The 24,125-nt window shown below is 37.7% G+C and overlaps 2 protein-coding genes across 2 annotated transcripts in view; one reads left to right on the top strand and one right to left on the bottom strand.

The window, feature by feature from the left end:
• Positions 1-1,447: 1,447 nt before the first annotated feature.
• LOC145487807 (uncharacterized) lies at positions 1,448-2,209 on the bottom strand. The gene has a single exon (XM_081466607.1). The coding sequence runs from the start codon at positions 2,207-2,209 to the stop codon at positions 1,448-1,450; it is 762 nt and encodes a 253-aa protein (XP_081322733.1).
• Positions 2,210-16,392: 14,183 nt separating this feature from the next.
• Positions 16,393-24,125, top strand: part of LOC145486351 (uncharacterized) — a 30,286-nt gene continuing 22,553 nt past the window's right edge. Inside the window, exon 1 of the mRNA XM_081464992.1 lies at positions 16,393-16,722. Coding sequence (XP_081321118.1) covers positions 16,599-16,722 — 124 coding nt within the window. The 5' untranslated portion in view covers positions 16,393-16,598. The remainder of the gene's footprint in view (positions 16,723-24,125) is intronic.

Raw genomic sequence — 24,125 nt, 5'->3', positions numbered from 1 at the left:
AATTAATAGACCAAACGAAAAGAATACAATACTGTGCATAAATTACATTATAGAGCGTGATAATTGCAGAGCTAGGTTAAATTCAACCTAAAAACTAAAAGAGTTAAAATAGATAAAACGGACTCTTGCAATGCGGTAAATATAACAGGAAAAATAGTTTGCAAAGATAAGCAGTTGAAAAAAAAAAGAAACCTACGTTTACGCTGGACAGGGTAAATAACAAAATCCCAAATCGAGGCCTTTGGAGCATTAAAGGGTTGACAAACAACAAAATCCCTGGAGGGGCCCTTAAACAATAAGCTGTAATAAGATCCCAGGCAGGGCCTTTGAGCATACCTAACACCCAAAAAGCTGACAAAATCCAAGGAAGGGCCTTTGAACTGCCTTATGGCGCGAACGCAGATTTACACAAGAGAAAGTTAATTATAACAAATTCTGTTTTTGGAGTGAAATTCTTTTCTTTTATTTAAGCCATGGGGAGCCAAAGAGAACAGTTGAGCACTCCAATAAGCCTCTTTCGTAATTAAAAACCTATCGATCTCGTCTGAGTCATTAGGGGCCTGCACCTGATCAATGCATTGGAATTCAAAATCATCCAAGGAGTGTGGAATTTTATTGAAATGTACTGCTACCTCACAAGTGGTTTTGTTTGTGAGCATAGCAGACTTGTGGTTACGAAACCTAACCCGAAAATCGGTGGTAGTTGATCCTATGTACTGTAAACGACATTTCATGCAGGAAACTAAATAGATCACGTTTTTAGAATCACAAGAAAGCCTTGAATGAATGGTGTATTTTCTGCCCGTTTTAAAACTTAGAAATGATTTAGATTCAACAAAGAAATTTCGACAGAGATCGCATCTATTTCTTTCACATTTAAAGCAGCCATTGTTTGGCTGAATTGTTTGTTCCTCATCGGCGGTTTTAAAACGAGATGGTGCTAATAATTCTTTCAGGTTTTTTGTTCTACGAAAAGATGGTATGATAGAGCCTTGAGGGAAAAGTTCTTTCAATTTGGGGTTGGATTGCAAAATCAACAAATGCTTTCTAATTATGCTACTCACATTAGGCAAATTAGGATTAAATGTGAGAACAAATGGAAATAATTTCTTCGATTGTTTTCCGCGTTGCCGTAGTAAATCATTCCTAGAAATGGTGGAGGCTTTGGAGAATTGATCGTCAACTAATTTGGAGGGATAACCCTGATTAACAAGATAACCCTTGTACTCAACTGTTCTCTCGGCAAGGAAAGTTTCTTCAGAGCAATTTCTCTTCAATCTAGTCGCTACTCCAAAAGGAATAGCCTTGAAGACATGCTTGGGATGGCAGCTAGAAGGTGGAAGATATAAATGACTATCTGTAGGTTTAGAATAAACATCAGTTCTAATAAACCCATCCACAAGATGTAAAGTAAGATCAAGTACGTGAAGCTCACGTTCAGAAAAAACTAACTCGAATTTAATAGTAGGGTATAGAGAATTAATGTAGGAAGGCCTTGCTGCCAAAGATCAAAGACATCGTCACGATAACGCCACCACAAGGACGGCTTTATCGGACCGGAAAACTTAGCTTTAAGATCAATTTCACCCATGGCTAGATCGGCATAACTACATGCATTTTTTGGACCCATGGCCGTGCCATGAATCTGAAGAAAGAAATTCTCCTTAAAAACAGAATGGTTGCTTTTCAAACAGATTTTTACGGCTTCTAATATGCAAGATGTAGACGGAATTTTGTTTTCCCTAGCATTCAAAGCTTTCCTAACTGCAGTGAGACCAAGTTTGTTATCGATGTTGGGGAACATTGAAACCACATCCCACGAAACCAGTAAGGTGCCAGTTGGAAAAGGGCCACTCGTGTTAAGATCTCCTATTTTGTTAAGCAAATCCGTGGTGTCCTTAATAAATGATGGTAATTTACGAGCAAGTGGTTGCAAATAGAATTCGGTAAAGGCCGACAAGTTCTCAATTGCCGTACCACAACAAGAGGTAATGAGTCTTAACGGGTTGCCCGTTTTGTGCGTTTTAATGTTCCCAAAGGCAACTCCTGGTTTCGCTTCCTTATTTAAAACCCACTTAGCTATTTCGGGGGAAATCTCACCCTTTCCAAGCCATTTGGAACACCAACTACTTACTAACGCTAAATGCTTCGAGGTAGGATCTGATTGCAAAGATTTGTAGTGCAGCTGATTGTTGAGCTGACCAAGCATTTTTTCTTCGTACTCTTTATCATCAATTAAAACAAAACGGGAACCTTTGTCCTGTATCCGAATCACTACATTAGAGTTTCTAAGTTCCTTAAGGGCAACACGTTCTTTTCGTGAAAGATTATCTCTAGGTTGCTTAATGTTCTCAGGATTGATAAGATCACGCCTTACATTAGCTTAAAAGAGTTCAAGTTCAGGGTACCTGGACGTAGGAGGTCTCCATTTCTTTTCTTTCGGAACACGAGGTAGATGGCTAGGGGTTGGAAGGTCGTCATCAGGATTGGTATCCATAAAGAAAGCTGCCGTCCGTAGTCGGGCTTCAAAGATCTCCAAATCGTCATACACGCTCTGCCAGTTGATATCTTTGGGCGTGGGGCAAAAGGAAGGTCCCTTCCGGAGCAAGTTAACCTGATCTGCTCCAACAGGCAGACTAGAAAGGTTAACGGGGTCTAGCTGGTGTAAATGCTCTGTATTGACGGGGTTTGGCAATCTGCGCCTTTGACGAAAACACTGGCGCTTCCTAGAAATCCTAGCACCTTTATCTTTATCAAAACCACTTGTGAGGTAGCAGTACATTTCAATAAAATTCCACACTCCTTGGATGATTTTGAATTCCAATGCATTGATCAGGTGCAGGCCCCTAATGACTCAGACGAGATCGATAGGTTTTTAATTACGAAAGAGGCTTATTGGAGTGCTCAACTGTTCTCTTTGGCTCCCCATGGCTTAAATAAAAGAAAAGAATTTCACTCCAAAAACAGAATTTGCTATAATTAACTTTCTCTTGTGTAAATCTGCGTTCGCGCCATAAGGCAGTTCAAAGGCCCTTCCTTGGATTTTGTCAGCTTTTTGGGTGTTAGGTATGCTCAAAGGCCCTGCCTGGGATCTTATTACAGCTTATTGTTTAAGGGCCCCTCCAGGGATTTTGTTGTTTGTCAACCCTTTAATGCTCCAAAGGCCTCGATTTGGGATTTTGTTATTTACCCTGTCCAGCGTAAACGTAGGTTTCTTTTTTTTTTCAACTGCTTATCTTTGCAAACTATTTTTCCCGTTATATTTACCGCATTGCAAGAGTCCGTTTTATCTATTTTAACTCTTTTAGTTTTTAGGTTGAATTTAACCTAGCTCTGCAATTATCACGCTCTATAATGTAATTTATGCACAGTATTGTATTCTTTTCGTTTGGTCTATTAATTATCACCCTCTATGACGCAATTTATAGTACAGCGTTGTATTTCTCGTTTTGCATTTTCTTCCTGTGTTGTATTAATCATGATGTATTAATAGCACAATATTGTATTTTTCATTTCGTTACGTAATCTCCCACACTGTAACCGTATTTAAACTTAGTTTTCGTCCTTTTCTCTTGTAACTGATGAAGGTCTAAGACGGAAACGTTTTTCTATTAAATTTTTAACTTTTTAACTTTTTTTACCGTCAGAAGTTGTCCGTCCTTGCTTTATCAAACGTTTTTAAATTCATTTTTGCGGTGAGGCTTGGACTGTGAATCTTCATTGATCCTCCTGACGCAGTGGCATTCTTTGTTGGCTTGAGGCATTTTATAACCGTTTTATATATATATATATATATATATATATATATATATATATATATTTATATTTATAAATATATGCGGTATATATATATATATATATGTCTGGATTTATGAAAACGGTGTTAAAGACTGAATCAGGTGTTTTTTGATTTTTTTTTTTTTTTTTTCATTTCTTTGTTTTTGTTTTCTGCTTTCGCTATGACAGCAGCTTGTAAATCTTACCTAGCATGAAATGTAGGAACTCCTTGCCGCATGTTTCATTTATTTAGGTATTTTTTTCATTATTTATCGACCCTCCCCCCTCCCCCCCCCCCTTTTTCAATTTGCGTTAAGTTTAGCCCAGGCTACACTCGTCTGAATTCAGTTCGCGCGGTGACTCTGACAAGGAGCGACCGATTAGCGTTCTGTATTTGCTGTCTAAAGGAAGTCTGCCCGAGGACATCATTAAGTCCAATGAAGGCCCAAGTCTAACGATTTGCTAGTAAGCGTCGTCCATTATCGTACCTGAGGCGGGCCTGAGGACATGGGTAAACTGTACGGGTCACATTTAGTCCCGTAACAGAAGGCCGTTTGCCCTGTGGCGATAATGTTGTGCTTGCTTTAGACAGCAAAAATCTTTCGCCACATCGATTTAGGGCTTAGACGTGCAATGGACTAGACATTTCTAGCTGCTGTTGGCGTCATTTGCTTTGAACTTTGATGTAGCTAAAGACTTAGAAAAAAAATCTGTTGAAATCTGGATGTGCCATTCCGCGCTCGACAAAATTGAAGTACATCCGGGACATTGCTATTTGCGAGCAAAACATGGCCACGAGGAGAGAGAAGAACATGAGTTCAAGCGCTGATCGTGAGTAGAATTTCCTTGTTTGTTTGTCCTATCAATTTTAGGCGTTCTCGGCTTAGCTAAGTATCAGAACTGTCTGTGATTCGCTAGCGCGGAAGAAATTTATTTGCGTGGCTTCCGGGCGATAATTGACGTAACGACAACATGTTGAGTGTTCGCTTACTGCTAACTATGGCCTAGTTTGTCTGAAGTTCATCAATCGATTCTCGATGTAGGAAGCTCTTGTTCACTCCATTTAGGACGATGCAGGCCTTTAGAAAGCGATAGATTAGCTCTCCGCCGCGGTTTTGATATCTGTACGTTCGTGTTGATTTAGACTCCAATTTCATGTTAAAAGCACTCTTAATTAAATTGTACAATTCATGATTCAACGAAAAGACGGTGAATTTAGTCTTCCTGGCTTCAAAAGGCATACAGGAGAGTTATTTGCTGTTATTTGAGCTACGATAAGCCTCGTGGAAAGCTAGCTCTAGGACAGAATTGTAGCAAGTTAGATTATCAGTGACAAGTCAAATTCTATGGCTATGTTTTTGCGAATCCGGTCAGATATTGAAATGAAATGTCACGTAACGGCTACTTTTTGGCTGAAATATAGAGGTAAATAACCGATTCCACTGCTTACCATGCTCTTGTTAGCGTGACTGGCTAATTTAACCCACAGTAAAGACATAGTGAGGTCATTTAGGTGAAATCGCAGAGGTTAAGCCTGTCAAAATTAGTGCCGCGGCGAACCAAATGATCAATTTAAGCTCTAATTTAGTTTTGTTTGGCTCGTTCGACTCATTTTGCAGCGACTTTAAAGGCTTGTATAGGCATGGTATGGATTCTATTAAGAGTACACGAGGTAGATAGCACTCTCGGTGCGACATGGCCATATTTATGTACATTTTCTAACCGTTTTTTCAAAAACATGCCCGCTATTTTGGTGCAAAGTCTTTAACACGGTTTTCATAAATTCAGACATATATATATATATATATATATATATATATATATATATATATATATATATATATATGAAGTTAAGATGCTTCGAGCCAACAGGGATGCCACGCGCCAGAAGGATCCAAAAGGATTCGTAGTCCAAACCTCGAGTAATGAAATTTGTAGGCAATTGTGGAAAGCGAGGACGGACAACTTTGAGCGAAAAAAAAATATATATACAGTAAAAAGTCTAAGAAATCTAAAACAAAGTTTAAAAATTTTGCAAAAGTTGCGAAATAAACTACAATTAGCGCAAAAATAACTTGGAAAATTGGAAAAAGAATAAACTACAATTAGCGCAAAAATAACTTGCAAAATTGGAAAAGAATAAACTACAATTAGCGCAAAAATAACTTGCAAAATTGGGCGGTTATCTTAGTTCAGGTGTTCAAAGGCCCTGACCTTGGATCTTGTTAGTTTTGTTAGCGCTAGGTTTTCTCAGGGGCCCCCATCGGGGAATTTATTACATTATTGTTGTTTAAGGGCCCTGTTTAGGGCGCCTGTTGTGCCTTGCCGCGGCATGGTTTCAAGGGCTTTGTTTGGGGATTTTGGGACCGCCTTTTTTGAACATTGAATATTTTACACGCGGGTCCCTTCACACTTTCAGCTGACTCGACGAATCGCGTTACTTTTTTGATGTTAATCTTATTTGTATTATATTCGATTATTTATTCTTATTTGGTTTGTGTCTTTTGAGTTTTGTACCGCATTGTCATAGTATCTCGCTTAGTAATCACCGATTGTTTATCATTGGTTAATTTTTTCGTTTTCATGTGTTACCACGCCCTGTTATGTAATCATCTTTGTAATATTATGTCATTTTTTATACTGTAAACTTATTTAAGGTTATTGTAATTTATTATTCACTTGCACTGCAACTGATGAAGGTCTTTGACCGAAACGTTTATTTTTATTAAATTTTTAAACTTTTTTTTAGATTTCTTAGACTTTTTACTGTATATATATTTTTTTTTCGCTCGAAGTTGTCCGTCCTCGCTTTCCACAATTGCCTATATATATATATATATATATATATATATATATATATATATATACATATATATATATACATATATATATATACATATATATATATATACATATATATAGATATATAGATATATATAGATATATCACAAATGAAGACAAACTGTACAATGTAGTTGCACACCTATATTTCGACTGCCTACAACAGTCTTCCTCAGTCTTCATTTGTGATAGTATATATGAGTTCATGAAGATCGTTTATGTGTGGCTGGTGTTTGTGAAGATTTATATATATATAGGCTTTCAAAAGATGCTTTGTCTGGAAATGGCATTTTGTATGTTCCACAAAATGTTGCCAAAAGATTACAAAAGAACAGACAACTCAATAAAGGAATGGATATTAAACTGTCCAAGATCAGTTTAAGAAAGCAGGCTGGTGGAAGCCTTTTGACGAGCATATTAAGTTTAGGTCGTACTTTTGCACCCACAATAGCAAAAACACTTGGATTATCCGCATTAGGTGGATTAACTTCAGAAGGTGCTTCCCAAGTTGTAAAAAAGATAACGGAAAGAGGCCAAACAGGTGGTTTTTTGATTCCACAAAATAAAGTTGATCAATTAATAACTTACAAATATCTTTTAACTGCAAAACAGAAACAAGACATTTTGAACGCTCTCCAGACTGGTGGAAGTCTTACAATAAGACCAACAATAGTTCAATCAGGTGGATTCCTAGGTAGTTTACCTGCTTTAATTGGTTTTCCACTTGCTGTTGATATGATTGGTAAACCATTGTTGAAAGCCATCAAAGGAAAAGGCGCTCCACAACTTGGAAGGCCACCATTACCAAAATCAAGGGGTGGTGCAGCTCCTCAAACAGGACAGCCGCCCCCGTTTATTGGTACTCGGAAAAAGACCGTCGGACAAGGGGAAAAAAATCGGGAAGGGGACTACTATTAGGCAAAAACAGCCCATTCAACTCCATTCCAATAATCTGACAAATATTCTAAAATTTCACAAAAATATTCCGATGAGCAACCATGATTTGGTAGAATGGTGTAAGTATCTCAGAATACCGATCAATGATGTTTTGTCGAGAGATCAAACAGTGCCTCTTAATCATAAGCAAGCATTATTTATTTACAATCTTGAACCTTCATATATGAGTGGATCTCACTGGGTTACGACGTATGTTAGGGATAACGTTGTAAACTATTTTGATTCATTTGGAATGCTGCCGTTTCAAGAAATGGTGGATCACCCTAAAAAACTCAACTTAACTTTATTACATCACAATAACCAAATTCAAAATCTTCTGACAACTATTTGTGGTTATTTTTGTTTGTCCTTTTTGAATGAAATGGACAAAGGGAAATCATATTTGGATGTGTTAAAAGTGTTTGACATACACAATACAATGAAGAATGAACGGTTTATTGAGAGACATATTAAAATATTATGTAATATATATTATATATGAAATCTTCTTGCGTAAAACAGAAAAAGGTCACAGAATGTGTTCCAGGTAGTGAAAAATATGTCACGGCTAAAAATGGAAGACTGATATTAAAATGCATTTGTGTTAAATGTGGAATAACAAAAACCAAATTTGTGAAGTCAAAAAACTAATTGAGCCCTCACAAGCGGGGGGGCAATATATTTCAAACAATGGATTTGGTTATGAACTTGCAAAAATGGTGGAGAAAGCTGAAAAAAGAACGAGGGGAGAATGTATATTGAGCAGTGTAGGAGATACAGCTGCTGAATTATTTATCAGTAAGGGGATTCCTTATTTAGCCAAGAAAGGTACAGAAGCTGGAAGATATCATGCTTCTGAATTCATGAGAGATCCAAAATTGCAAAAGAAAGCAATTGATTATGCAATAAAGAGAGCGACCCCTGTTATTTAAAAAGTTGGTTCTGAACCATTGGATCAATTATCAACCAAAGTTATACCTAATATAAATACAAAATCGATAGAATGGATCTGGATGCGGATATGTACAAAGGTGGTAGACTTGACATCCACAAAGCAATTGGCAAACTACCTCAACCTAAAGCCGGTTTTACTCCTGGAAAGTACAGATATATGGGGCCGTACAACACCCTTGATAAGCAATTAGAATACGACCTAAACACCGGTGAAGTTCTCAAATGGCACGTACAACCATATAACAAAGTGGATGAAATTGCCGCTTATCACGATATTTGTTACGACATGGGTAAAAACAAAGGAGATTGTGACCGACAAATGGTGCCAGTCATTGGACAAAATACCTTATAATGAAATGCCAAAGTGGGGATGAACAGCACGATTCCTGATGGACAAAAAACAAAAACTAGGTCTTGGTGTTCCAAAAAACGAAAAAGCTGTCGAGTGAAATAAACTGGCAAGAAAAATTAGCTGATAAATTACATAAACCAATAAAACGTAACTTTGCTCGACGGCGTGTAATAGTCAATCATATTGATGAAATATGGTGTTCTGATTTAGTTGAAATGCAACAGTTTAGCAAGTGGAACAAAGGCTACAGATGTCTACTAATGGTCTTAGACGTGTTCAGTAAATATGGTTGGATTGTTGCGCTGAAGGATAAAAAAGGTGAAACTGTAACTCAAGCTTTCGAAACCATTTTCAAAGAAGTTAGAAAACCTGAGTAATTATGGACTGATAAGGGCAAGGAATATTACAACAAACATTTCAAGAACTTATTAGACAAGAATAAAATAACATTGTACTCCACCAAGAATGAAGAAAAATCATCTGTTTGAGAAAGATGGAATAAAACAATAAAAACCAAAATGTGGAAGCAGTTTACTGTTCAAGGTAATACACAGTATTTGGACATTCTACCCAAAATATTAGAACAGTACAATAACACCAAACACAATTCAATAAAAATGACACCCACAGAAGCTTATCAGAAGAAGAATGAAGGAATTGTATATTTTAATCTGAATGGTAATACAGAACCCTCATCAAAACCAAAGTTCAAAGTAGGTGATAAAGTCAGAATAGGTAAGTACAAAAGAAAGGTGTTTGACAAAGGATATACCCCAAACTGAACTGAAGAAGTAATTACAATTGATAAGATCCAATATACGAATCCAATAACATACAAGTTAAAAGATCTCAATAGTGAGGAGATAAAAGGCAGTTTTTATGAACCTGAGCTGTTAAAGCCAAACAGAATGTATTCAGAATTGAAAAAATCGTTCGGAAAGATTATAGGAAAAAACAAACTTTAGTAAAGTGGAAGGGATACAGTGATGATTTCAACAGTTGGGTGTCAATGAAGGATGTGGTGAAAATATAAACGTTAATCGAGTAATGTATATTAGCGACATTACTCGGTTGTGGTGAAAATAATGTAACCTATATATACAGATAGATTCTCTATCAGGTGTGTTGTTTTTACTACATGTTTATTTTGCTATTTTATTTTAGCCAAAAATATCATTGTTTCTAGCTATCGTCAGGAGCCATAATCGGGGACGGAGACCGTAAGTCTTGGGATCCGCGCGCACCTATGATATGGGACAATTTTTCTATTTTTAGAACAAATTGCGCCATCCTGACGTCATATATCCGCGCGGATTCACGCACGTGTCGGGGGCTCTCGCGTGGATGTTGTCACGTTGTGTGATCAAATGGTGAGAGTTGAGAGATTCTCTTGCGTATTTTTCACAGCGATGGCAGGGAATAAGGCAGGGAATACGAACCAGGGCGCTTATATGTAGTGTTATGCTCTGAGCTAACGGAAAAGGTGAGTTTTTCAGGGTCGAAAACAAGACTTCAATCTCGCGCTGGGAATGAATACTAAGATCTGCTCACGCTAGTTGTAAGCTTACGCGTATGTTTTTGCGTTTGTTCTGACTTAAGAATATAGCAAGAAAACTCTACACTCTGGTATCGAGTTAATTTGTGAGTTTCTCAGACAATGGTTCATCATAACCAAAACCTGTTTTGACGGTTTCTTATTGTTTCTGCTTGTTTGGTGAGTTTGCAAAAGTTTTTGAAAGGAAAGTCTGACGCGTACAATTAGCTCATTTGCATAGTGCAGCTCGTGCACTTTCAAGTCCGAGTCGGTGTTTGAATTGTCAACAAATCTTGACAAAGATTTCTTTCGTTATCTTTTGTGCTAAGATGCTGTAACAAATTTCACGAACGCAAAAAAAGCTACTAACATCATGTGTGTTTCTTCGACATAAGCATAGTGAAGTTTTACACTGCGAAAATGAAAATAGACAAGGAGTTTTGATAGCTCGATCAACAAACTCGAAATCGTTATTCCAAGTTGATTAAAGAAAGCGTCATCGTAAGTTTGCTTTTCTGCTTTATTCACATATTTCCAGCTTAGCTTTTAATATGTTCTCAAACATTTATCAATCTTAAACATATTTAAAAACTATAGAGTTATTGTTTGAGTTCGATGTACGCTTTCACACGAAAGAGCGGCGGAAGTACAATTTGTCATGCTTACTGACTGTACTGAAAACACGCATCGGCGGGCGCTCTCATTCATTGACAACAGAGAATTTACTGGATTTTTACACGAATAAAACTGAGCAGTATCTATGGACGTAAAGTTATTGGGCCTTGGATGAAACATCAAGCGTTGCTTAAAATTCAAGCGAAACTCAAACTAGCAATTATTTTGTTTTACTTTTCGGTCGCGATAGACTGACAAATTCCTCGCAAGTGTGTGGCAAGAGGAGCTAGGAAACTATGAAGCCCTGAAGCTCTGCTATATCTAAATATATCCAGCTAGTTTTTTGCTGTGTAATGGAAAAGCTGTTAATCTTCAACATATGTGAAATTTAAAGTGGAGTAATGTACAGCTCATGTAAAAGAAGCATCCGTCGGAACACAACTTGGTCAGCGATATATATAAGCTTACAGCGGAACATACCTAAATTCAACACTGTCTTACTTCACTCAAACTGGAGCAGCTTACGACGAAAATACTTAAGCAAAATTCCAACAGACGTGAACGCGTTGAGTCGTGGGCCAAAAACATGAGAATTTTCGGGAATTTCGGACGCCATTTCCTCCGCGCGACTTCCGCAAAAATCCTCGCAGCATGTACGCGCGTGTGCCGCAGGCGATGGCGCAATTTGTTCTAAAAATAGAATTATTGTCCCATATCATGGGGACAACCCTAATACTAGAAATGGCGCGCGCTTACGGTCTCCGTCCCCGATTATGGCTCCTGCTATCGTATATTTTGTTATGAGTACATCTAGTACCAGTTTTCAAAATTTATTCACAACGAGGGCATTTGTATTGTTTTTGTTGCCATTTTGTTAATAATTCATTTTTACGCTTTTTTCGTTCTTCATCAGACATTTTCGGTTTTATGTTGGCAGATTTTTTGTAATCATCGAGTAGATCTTCTTTCTTGACATACTCGAATTTATAATAACAACCATCTTTTGTCGACATGCCTGATTTCACATTATTGATTTTTTCACAAACCATTTTCACAATACCAGCATTGATCCCCAACTGTTGATTTACTGCATACAGACTATTATAGTATGTTACTTCTTTTGTTTGTTTGTTGATTGATGGCTTTCACACATCTTTTATTTTGATGATTGTATTTTACAAATGTACAATCACGTTTTTTGGCACACTTTTTGCAATTTTGTTGTTGTGTCATCAATTGGAGATTGCATAATTTATTATCATCTTTGATTTCATTGGTATGATCAATAACTTTATTATCTGGGATAAGTCCGTTATAACATTCCCAAACAAATCGATGAACGTAATAACATTTTGACCTTTTTGAGCATATCTACGAACACGGAGTTGGATATAACCAGTGTTATGAAGATTAGCACTACTTGGTATTCGCTTTATGATATGAATTATTTGTCCATTTTTTGATGCTGCATACAGATCATAACTGGGGTGAATTTTATAAACACAATTATTTATTATAATCTTACTCATTACTACCAATATATTAATAGCGACATCGCTTTATATCTAATTTGGAGGGGTAATTTTATATGTGATTTTTAATAACTTGTGACTCAGGGTTGATGGAGCTATAATATTATTTCATATTGAGCAATGGTGAGGCAAATTTTGATTTCTGAAAGTATGTGGTGAAAAAGTGGATTGACATGAGAAGCCATGATTTTAAAATGGTGAGCCATTTTTTGATTTCTAGAAGGGTGGGAAGACTGTTTTTTGAAAAAGTATGAACAATATATTTTCAAATAATGGGCCATTTTTTTTTTATTTCTAGAAGGGTGGGAACCATCAAATTTGTCCACTAGCGGGCTTGAAACGGGGCCCGGCGAGGGTATTTTTTGATTTCTAGAGGGGTGGGAAGGCCAATTTTTTTCATAATGTCCTAGCAGCCCCATTTCCCATACTACTATCCTGGAAGCATACATGATGCCAGGGTGTTAAGATTAAAAGGCCTCTTTGATTTAGGAGAAAATGAACAATTTTGACATCGCCAATGAAAATCGTCAGTGGTACAGAAATCCTCCCTCTTATTATAGGAGACAGCACTTACCCACTGCTTAAGTGGCTTGTCAAACCGTATAAAAATAGAGGGCACCTTACACCGTATTAACGTAAATTCAACAAAAAGCTTAGTGCTGCAAGGTCTGTTGTTGAAAGAGCATTTGGCATGCTCAAGGGACGCTGGCGGTTACTATTAAAGAAAGTTGAGCAGCAAACCAGAACACTCAGTAAAACTGTTCTTGCTCCATGTGTTTTACGTAACATCTGTATTGATCATGGAGACTTGTACAATTGCAGCGACAGCGATTCAGATGACAGTGACTCTGGAGACGATTATGCAGGGCCATTACGGGAGGGTGGCACTGAAGTAAGAGAAGCTCTAAAGAACTTTGTGTGGGATAACTTGTAATATAACTTGAATGTGTTGAATTTAAGTAGCAAGTGCTCCTTGCAAAAGTCAAAATTGCTTGTCTTTCTACGGAAGGAAACAAAGACATAAAAACAAGTGGCTGATTTGTTGATTGTTTAATTCGTGAATTTTGTTGGGTTTTCGTTTTCACGGGGTTACCGTGTCTTTTACAACTCATGCAATTAGAACGACTGTTAAAAATAGGTGAAAATTGTAACAAGCAGGAAATTTTATTTGTAAACGTCCATTAAAAATTGAGCTTTTCAAATGTGAAAAGATGAACAATCAACGGTGGAAAATCGTGTCTGTTATAAGCATAATTTTAGAACGAATTTACTAGACGATGGTAAAGTTCAAATGGTCAATTCCTAGGACAAAAGTGAACAGCACATGAGCAAATGTTTACTGGCTCTATTCCTTCATCAAATCCTTCATTAAATCTTTAAATCGGGATAAAAGAGACGCTGTTTGCATATTTCTTTTCTTGGAACATTTTCATTGACTTTTCAATCCTTTCATTTTCTTGTTGAAGACTTTTCTCCCACACTTCTTTGAATGCACTCAAAGTCGTCTGTGCCATTAGTCTCGTCACTTTTTCCTCGTTTCCTCTTCCGTGATTCCTTAACACGCACTTCTCTGCAGCCACGTTTCACGCCAGCACTTGTTGAAGCCCAGTCCTCGTTTTCCGATCTTGCAGCACCTGCAGCACTAGCTTTCCTCCCTTTCCTTTGCCCCGGAAGAAATGATTTATGGAGTACTGTCAGCATTGGACGCACTTGGCATGAAAGAAGAACCTTCAATTTCCATCTTGGCGGGATCTACGCGGTCACGATAACCCATAGTTTGGTCAAAAATGCTATAATAAGGAAAGCCTTCCTTGATTTTATTCAGGCCCTCTTCGCCAGTTTTAATTGCTTTGACCTTTAGCTGCTTAAATTCGTATTCCAGATTTTGCTGTCTCTCCTTGACTTGTAACAACGTACGATCACTCTCATCCCAACTGCTCTTGAAGTTTTCGTAAATCTCGTTCCAAATCGCTGTGCGTACTTTGTTGTAGGCTCCTTTCAATCTTTCAAAGCGAGAAGCCCACGCATGAAGCAGTTGTTTTGTCTCCGGAACGGACCAATCTGCAGCTTTTGGTTTTGTGTTTCGGATTTCCTTTCCTTTTGATGATGAATTTCCTTTGGATGATTCCTGGTCTGCAGTTGGAACAGTCGGTGCGGAAAACTGTAATTGTTGACGGATCGGTTGTGGTGCAAAGAAATGAATGATTTGCCAGTAATCGGATACCCGTGTTTGCGCGAATAACTCTGGGATCGTCAGGGGGCAAACATTGCAAGTCGCTAAAAGAAAATGTATAGCGAAAAGTTGTTTCGACGTCCAAAAAAAACGATTTTGGAGAGAGATCAACGATTTTTCGCCGCTGTTTTATCGCAAATGAATTTAGGCAGTGTTGATGTGTGGAAAATTTGAGTTTTTGTTTGGATAACCGTGAAATATGTGATAAAACCTACCGACAAACTCCCTTGCTTGCGTGAGGTTTATTGTGAAATTTACATCGCGTAATGGTCCGAAAATATTACAAACTTAGGTATAATCGAGAGGAAATAACCCAGAAAAGCCTTTTAAGTTATGTAAGGCTACTTTTGGCTTATTTTGAAGCTCATTTACATAAATAATATTGGAAAAAAATCCCGGTGGCGATCATTGTGCTGTGTGGGGTTGATTAAAATGAATAGACAGACCTCGCGACTCATGCTGTGGCCATTGTGTTGTTCATTTGAAGCTGTTGTTTTGCTTTTACAAGCACATCTTTAGGCGATTTTCCTTTTCTAAGTGGCTCCTTGAATGTCTCTCTGAGTATTTGCATTTAATACGCCATTCGTCCTTGATTATGCTTTTCAAATTTTGGTAATGCAGTTGAAATTGCGTGACAAAGGGTGGAGGTTTCTTGTGCGCTCTCGTTTTCTGTTTTAGAGATTCTTGTCTGTCTTTATATCTAACTTCTCAGAGAGTCTTTTCTACCATTTGCTCCGGGTAGCCTCTCGAAACAAGGAGTGTTTTCAAATTTTAAATATTCTGTTCAATGTAAATTTCACAATAAACTTCACGCAAGTAAGGGAGGTTATCGATAGCTTTTAATCACACATTTCACGGTTATTCAAACATAAACTTACATTTTCCATGTATCAACATTGCCCAAACCATTTTCGATAAAACAACGGCGAAAAAGCATTGATCTCTCCCCAAAATCGTTTTTTTTTTCGACGTGGAAACAATTTTTCGCTATACATTTCCCTCTAGCGACTTGCAATGTTTGCCCCCTGACGCACCCAGAGCTCTTTGCGCATAACATGGGTATCCGATCAGTGTCAAATCATTCATTTGGCAGAACCGCACATTGTGTGGGATGAAACGAAAACCGACAATTTAGGCTGTCTCTGAAAATGAAATCCAAATTAAGGTTATTAGTTTATCCACTTGTATCGACTTTTCTTTCCTTTCTACTTTTTTACTTACAAAAAAGAATGCTCCATAGAGTCTTCTAAACTCCAGCCATCCATTCTGAATGTTTCCATCGATCTCAGCTTGCAAGTTTGTCTCTCCGTTCATCGGAATTGTAGCACCGCTGCACGCCGCTTTCAGTTGGCTTCCATTTCCTATTGGTCAAGTACGTTCTCAAGTATGTGTAGACCACACTTGGCGGCGTACTTCGGCTTCTTTGAACTATGAACGTTTCCTTGGTTACTAAGTAAAGCTCAAGTAAGTACATTTTACCCCTTCAGACTCAAAGTAGGTTCCAAGAGCACTTAGATCGTACTTACAAGCTCTAGTGTGAAGCCGAATATTGTTTCCTAACAATTGTTATTCTAATGATGAAGATGGGTTGTTTTTGGCAACACCAGTTTGGGATCAATAAAACTGTCGGAAGCTGATGACATAAACCTTTTTGTACTTTGCGAGAATTTGAATAAAGAAGTTCAATACAACCCACACAAATTACACTCCACTACCCCAGCAAACGCACGGCACTGAAAGAAGATGTCGAGAAAGTAAAATTTAATAGCATCTATTAATCACTGGATCTGGACAAGCTTCTGGGGGACAGAAACATATAGCCAAATGCAGCAGCTCTGCTTGAATTTTGACGTTGTGAAACATAAAAGTAGTGGTGGGAGCAACTTTTCACTATCTCAGTTTGTAAGCTGTTGTCTTCTTGCCAAGCTGCTTGTTATATTTCACACAGGTAAGCTCTCTACATTTTTTTAACATGACTGGTTGACTTTGATGGACGAATCAGTGGGCAGCTTTTGGGACAGACTTTACATGAGTAAGCAAAATGATAGAAGAAATTTGGAGTCAGATATTCATTTCAGTAGACTGTTGAAATTATTTCACACTCAAACGTTTGTTTAAGTATGCAGGAAAACAAGTTGATATAGTGTTCATTCTGCTGGTGCGACAATTATCTTTACATTTGTCCTGTCAATTAGAAATCATGATGAACTGAGTAGACTGACTGACTGACTAGCCGCTCTTTAATCACAGGAGGCTAAATAAACTAATTCTGTGCTCCCACACCAAGAGAGTTGGGAGTTTAAATTAAATAACGGATTGTTTATTGTTCCGTGCACGTCTCGACTGTCATGTTATTTCATCCGATATTCCGCCCGCGAAAATCTCCCTGCGATTATTCCAAATTCACCGACGCCGTTTTCAAATTTTCAGAGCGAGGTTGATTACTTTCAAGCCAGCTTAGATAAATTAAGGTATGAAAATTTAAGATTAATTTTTCGCTACAAAATCTATGCAAAGGATGCAGGAGATCCATCTTTTTCTTCTATGTCAATATTTTGATTTAACACTAGATTCCCAGGTAGTCAAGTTTGCCTACAGGTTAACAACTCGAAAACGTTTTGTCTTCCTAAAACATGCGCTCCCGTTTCCAGTACATGTAGTTGCGATTGTGGTGTAGAATGGGTATAAATCACAGCAATAGGGTTTTACAAACCACAAACAATACGGTTTAACAAACCAGAACTTGTGTTGTGGAGTCCAGTTGTATAAGCTGATCACTTAAACTAGTGTCACACAATCTTTTCCGTCAGCACATGTCATTGTGACCAGTGATTTTTCTTCAAACGTGATTGGCAGAAAATACAGAAAAGCCAAAAGAAAAAAAAAACGGGTAATCAGCAAAGGCTCAAAATTTCGGGTCCCGACTCCAACTGGAGCAAGCATGATTTATTCCGAGATGACGGTGAGATTTTGATCACATAACATTAATTTTGAACCCAGTAATGTCCCATAACTGAATGGTATGTTCAGTATAACTTTGTTTTCAGTATATTTCGATAACTAAGTTCCCCTAACTCAATCGAGTACATGTCTCTTAATATTACTTCTGAGTTGGTGGCAGATCAATTTTATCCCTTAGTTGACGATCTCAATTCCTTGTTTCTTGTCGACTTCCTGTTTAAATGGAAGCGGAGCAGCATACCAAATTGTGTTTTTGTCTGTAAGCCTTGGTAACATCTCAGGCGAGTCTGGTCAAGCTATGTTTGGTGTTTGTCCGGGCACATTTAAGCAGATCAAAGAAGACTGATGCCCACTAAGTTTAGCAAAATTTCATTAGAAGGTACTTTCGGTGACAAACTTCAGGTTTATTTCTTCGCGAACAAGATTTTTCCCCAGTTAAAATGTAACAGCCATCGAAGTATGTGATTTCGAATTATCTTGATTGAAAATAGTTTCAGAAAAAAAAAATAGGTTTGCTGTCACATATACGTTTTTGCTTCCTATGAATTTGGCGAGAAAAAACATCGAATTTTATGGGTTTTGAGGGAAATTTGTTGATAAAATCGCTGGTACAATGTGTGAAGTGCTCTTTGCAACGGCTGTGATTTCGGCGCGAAAATTGGCTTGCTCAGCTTTTGTTTGGTGACGTCAGACAAATTACGAACTGATCCAATCTTATGTCTTACGTTAGCTGCAATTATGTGTCATCTTACTTACGAAAATTTCAACTGTTATGCGCAGAATCTAACCTGTAGATGACATCACAGGACATAAGCTTAGTGCATTGATATTGCGGTAGGATAAAGACCAATAAAATTTATTCGTTTTGCGGCAATCTGCCATGAAAGAAAAACTTTGCGCTACGTTGCATGGTGGTCCTCTGGACGGCTCACATACATATGACGAGAACTATGATTAAAGAGAAGGATTTTAGTTTTGTAGTTTTATTACAATTCATGGCGCTAAAAGAATTACTTGTAAATACAGAATAATAAATTCATAATTAAAAAAAAAAGCCAAGGGATAATCTGTAAATGAGTCCAGGATCCCAAATAAAAACAGTTCACCGAATTGGTTAGAAGTGCATGTGATATCTAAGTAATACTAAAAGTGTAAAACGTAAAACTATAAAAACTGGAGTTAGAATACTCATAAGTCCATCAAAAGCCTCTTACCTCTAGCTTTAAACATATTTTGAAAGATGAGAGCTGTTTTTCATAAACCGTAGTCAATGAAACGTCGGTTACTTGGTGCGCTGGAGTGCCAAAATACTCACGGCGAGACCGAACGAGCCCTATTAGCCGTCGAAGCAGACTAAAATGGTACGATCCAAACTACAGTGAACACCCGCATATAAAAACAAATGGAATAAGAACATCAGGCTGAAATGCGGCCCATAAAGTACCATAAATATAAGAACCAGTTTAGCCTGATAAATAGAACATGTCCTTATATAATAACGGAAAGGGTGTCGGAATAAGAAAGCAATGTAACTATGGTTGCTGCCAGACAATGGTGTCCCGGTTGAGTTAGCATGACTGTAAGTCATATTTAAAAAATGTTGAAACTAATGTTACATTTCTACTTGTTAGTGTTAACTATTTTACTACCTGAGATTGTTATTTTATTCATTGATTTACTGATTTGCAATTGTTTACTTACTTATTTATTTATAATAAAATATGCTAACTAAACCTCTAATAACATGTTATGCGTAGTATTTCTGAAACAAAGTTTAAGAACATAATTTATTAAGAACATCTTCAGGCTGATTTCTCACTAAGCACCCGACAAATAAGAACCAGATCAGCCTGAACCCCGAAATCATGTGTTCTTATACTTTATTCTCACTAGATTTCACGAGTGTTCAATTTCGCGAAAAGTCAAGCGCCATATATCGCGAGTTTTAAATTTTGCGATTCTGAGAGGAAATTAGAATTGGAGTGTATTAAATTTCGCGATTTTTCTCTCTTCTTTAATATGTCGCTTAGACAGCGCTGTAGTTGGACATCTTCCAAGGGAGATTTTACGTGTCACGCTGTTTTTAATCCTGAATGGTGGTATTGTAAAAGTGGACGTAATTAACTCTAAGCGCAGAAGATCCCCTTTGGTACAAGGAGGGCTTGAAATTCGGGTGAAAGTAATCACTGAAATGTAGCACAGCACAAGGGGACGTGAGATATTTGCAAGACACCAGACACATCTCAGAAACAATTACAAAGACCCAACAGATGGAAAGTTTGACGACTGCACAAACGAGATTTTGAAGAACCTAGCGGCAGAGGACAGTTCTGACAGCGAGAGTGATGCAGTGGAATATAACTGATGGACAAAATCAGACGAAAAACTCCTAAACATGAAGCTGAGACATGTTGGAATAACAATAATAAAAAAACAGCTAGAATTTCATTATTAATTGATATTATATAGGTATTAAATTTCGCAATTTTTAATCTTTGCGTGTCCTGTATTTCGCGAGTATTAAATTCGCGATTTTTCGAAAGTAGCGAAAATCGCGAAATTTAGTGAGAATGAAGTGTGCGGGTGTTAACTGTATTAGATGTAACCTTCTCCTGCTCAAGTACGATTACTTATTTAAGGTTCCCAAATCTGGCCGTAACTTCGGCCGTATCAGGGCGACAGTTTCAATCCAGCCAAAAATTACGGGACTTTCAAAACGAGAGCAAATGGTACAGAAAATGCTAGGAAAATATACTAATATATAGGAATCAAAAATATACGAATTGAATCGTTCGGTCGAAAATTTTGAAAGACGATTTTGTAGAATTTTTTTCGAAACCACGACAACCTCGCGATATTTACCCAAAGTTTTGTATTTTACTTAGACCTTCTAATAAATCTTCGTTTATATCAGATCTCGACAGGTTTACTCAAATTTCTTTCGCTAAATAAGATAAATGTTAATTGTTAGCAAACGTCATGACAGCTTAAGGAACATATTTTCAAAAGCTTTTAGACAGTTGTCTTCTGCATTTTGCGGCTGTCAATATTATCTTTACCGGCGAAATAGGCGGACATTTTTTTGTGTAGGCCATTTCCATGTTTGATTGTCGTGCCAATTCCGCCTTATAATTCATGTGATATCCTGTTTTGCATAAGTAATAACCATTTGGTCCTCTCCCCGCCCGGATAGAGCCATTAAGAACTCTGCTCTCAAAATTTAAACATGTAGGCACATATTGACCAGCAATCAAAGATACGCGTGGGTAACCGTGTTCAAGAAAACACCAGTGCAACAGCAAGATATTTCGACAGAGCTAAGTGATGACCACGAATTCACAGATCACGGCTGGAATTGAGACCATGAAGAATCTACACCTGGAGAAAAACTCCAAGCTTCGTTTGGTGAAATGCTTCTTCTTTTGTTCTCTGTCTCTTCTTATGATTCAAGGTATGTGAAGTGAATCATGCTGTTAAAATTTCATTGGCCATTGTGCATTCCTTGATATCTAGTTCATCAGCTATATCGTCTTTTGTTGTTTATTTGGTAGCAGAAAATGAAAAACAACGAGAAATTAATCGACTTTTTTCATCGTCCGCGGTTAAGAAATCCTGCTTGTAGGCCCTCTTAACTTGACGGGACAAAAGTCCTCGTTATTTCTTGAAAATACCACTATACTTCATGGCATACGAGGAAAATCATTCCAGATATTTCAGAAAATTTAAAAAAAATTAAGAGAAATACACATACATTACTATGTCTTTATTTTAGTATCACAAATTACATAGGTTTATGGTAGTCTTTTCAACAAAACCTCCTACAAAATTTCCGTCCTGCACATTTTTGCTTTAAAAAGAATTTACAACATGCCTAGGTTTGCTATAAAATAGTAAACAGTCTTTCAAATTGATCAATTTGACAAAAATATGTTAAAGGCATATGGACTCAAATAAATATTAGACTTTACTTATTTGTCTTCGACACCCGCCAACTTTGGCTCCACAAAATAAAATGGGTTGATTCGATTACAGTTAATTGTCTGTTATCACGTCCTCCATTATTCACTCTTTTACCTGTTGAGAATTTTGGATGACTCGGACCTTCCAAATTTTCAATTATCTGAATTTTTAGGTTATTTGGACTAGTCTCTGTTGTTCAGGTGACATTTGAATAATAATGAGTCACTGTCCAGATGGTATGTGTCGGTGAAACGAGCAATAAACCCATTCACCGAATGCAACTTAGACGAAGGACATCGTTAGTTACTCTAAACATAAACTACTGTGTACCGATTCGCGATATTTAGCAACATAACGTTTTTGGAAGTCGAATATATATCCTCTTTCTCATTTTGATTCCGATCCCGGTATATTTGGGAGTCTACACTCTTTCTACATTCAAAATACACCTGAACCAGTGGTTAGAAAAAAAAGCATTGTCTTCACTGTCTCCTTATGGATCTATTAAATATCAATAGTCGCCAAAGAATTTTTGGCAGGCCCATATCCAGAAAAAATTATGACTAAGGCAGTACCCATGAACAAAAAAAGAATGAACGAGGCAATTTTCATGTTTAAATTCTCTTCCTAGGTATTTAGGTGGGTCATGATGACGATGAAGAACAAAAACGAAAAAAAATGACGGAGACAAGTGCGTCGGTTTGCCTGTTATTAGCTTCGGCCCTGGTTGGGCGTTACCATCAATTCTCGGTTAAACAAATAAATGAAAGACGCCTCACAATTTCAGCTGGCATCAATTTTTATCCCTATAATAAAAAGCTATCAAACAAATAATAAAAAGAGTAGGCCGTTGGCGAAGCCTACACTACAGGGGATCCCTCATACAATTTCAGGAGACTTGAAAAAAAAAATAAAAATCTATGAGTTTTTGCTTTGTGCCGGCCGATTTTAATTCAATTTTAAGACTGAGATAATTATTTTGCAAAATGGGGAAAAAAGCTTTTTTGCTTTTTAAGATAAAGAGAAAAACTATTTTGAATCTTATTAACCCCTCACGGCGCGTTTACACCTCTAAATAAAATTCACCGCCAGTTGTCACATGTAAAGCGAATCATGTTGCGGTGTGATATTTCGAACGAACTGTTCTCGATCTGGTTCTTTCATCGCAAGCATTAGGACGAAAACACAAGAAACCTTCTTGCCCATTTTCGTCTTCGAAGAGGTCGAAGAGGCGAAAATCTCTTGGAACCCACAGGTTCAGCGTCGACCAAGATCTTTGGCTCTGAGCGACCCACGGTCGCACTGTAACCAAGAAGAATGGTTGAAGGAACTCGAGGACAGTAGTCCCGCCAATGGAGCTGAAGGACAGGCTACAGCAAGAGATCGTCGCACGAAAATGCTGGAGAACGGACGTGATTCCGAAATTTCCACAACGAGAGAGTCAAGCGCAGATGTAGACCTCGAGATTCACGAAGCACGGTTTCAAAAAATGTCAGGAGAACGAAGGAGCCTAAACTTGAGCAATACAATACCGATGCCGCCGAAGAAATCTTCTAAGTAAAAGAAATCACGGCAGTTTAAATACAAACCTGTATAAAGCTTTTCATAGTTTGTCGCTTCTCGGACGATTTCATTGCGACGGGTTTCCGCGCCAGAATTGTAAGACGTCTGTTTATTTCAACTTGTCATAAGTCATTGTTGTGGTAAACTGACCGATGCCGACATCTGTCAGTGCGGAGGGGATTTTTAACACCTAGTCATACCAATCTCATAAAAGGTTTTTCGTCTTTTTCTCGATAAAACAAAACTGCATATAAGGACTGATGAACATTCTTAGTTCGTTTACGCGCGTCTTCCGACGGAACTGGCTGAAAATCGGCAGGTATGTTCCAGGAAACCTCTTTCGAAAATTGTGTCGGGCCTTGTTAAATTTCTTATCCGTTTCAAAGTTATGGCCTCTTTAGTAGAAGGAAACGTCTGCGTTGAAAACATAAAACATTAGGAGGGTGTAGAAACCAAAACCAAACCACATCTGGAAAATCACCGACACCCTTTTTGAGGGTGATGTGTGAGAAAACACTTCCGATGTTAATCTCCCCTTTCTGATAATTCACACGTGGAAGCGAACCAGTTTAAGCGAAGCAGGTCGAAGCAGTGTTTCAGGGTATTTCTTTTAAAATCACTACGACAATAACTTTCATTGGCCCCGTACTTGACGTGGGGCCCCACCTGTGAGCACGCTATCAATTTCATCGACTTGTTCTCCAGCTGATTATGGAACAAAAAATAGCCAATGAGGGGGCGACAATTTGCACAGTTTTTGTATCACAGGATTTCGAAATCGACAGCAGACCACAAAAGATTTGGCAGTTAAGATGTCATTTATCTTTTTACCCAACCTACGTCTTAGAGATTAATGACTCGGAATAA

The sequence above is a fragment of the Orbicella franksi genome, chromosome 5 (assembly GCF_964199315.1).
Source record: "Orbicella franksi chromosome 5, jaOrbFran1.1, whole genome shotgun sequence".
Lineage (NCBI taxonomy): Eukaryota > Metazoa > Cnidaria > Anthozoa > Scleractinia > Merulinidae > Orbicella > Orbicella franksi.
This window is presented reverse-complemented; position numbering and strand designations above follow the sequence as displayed.

Coding starts and splice junctions, on each gene's coding strand:
- LOC145487807 (XM_081466607.1), bottom strand. CDS start 2,209: ATGCTTGGTCAGCTCAACAATCAGCTGCACTACAAATCTTTGCAATCA.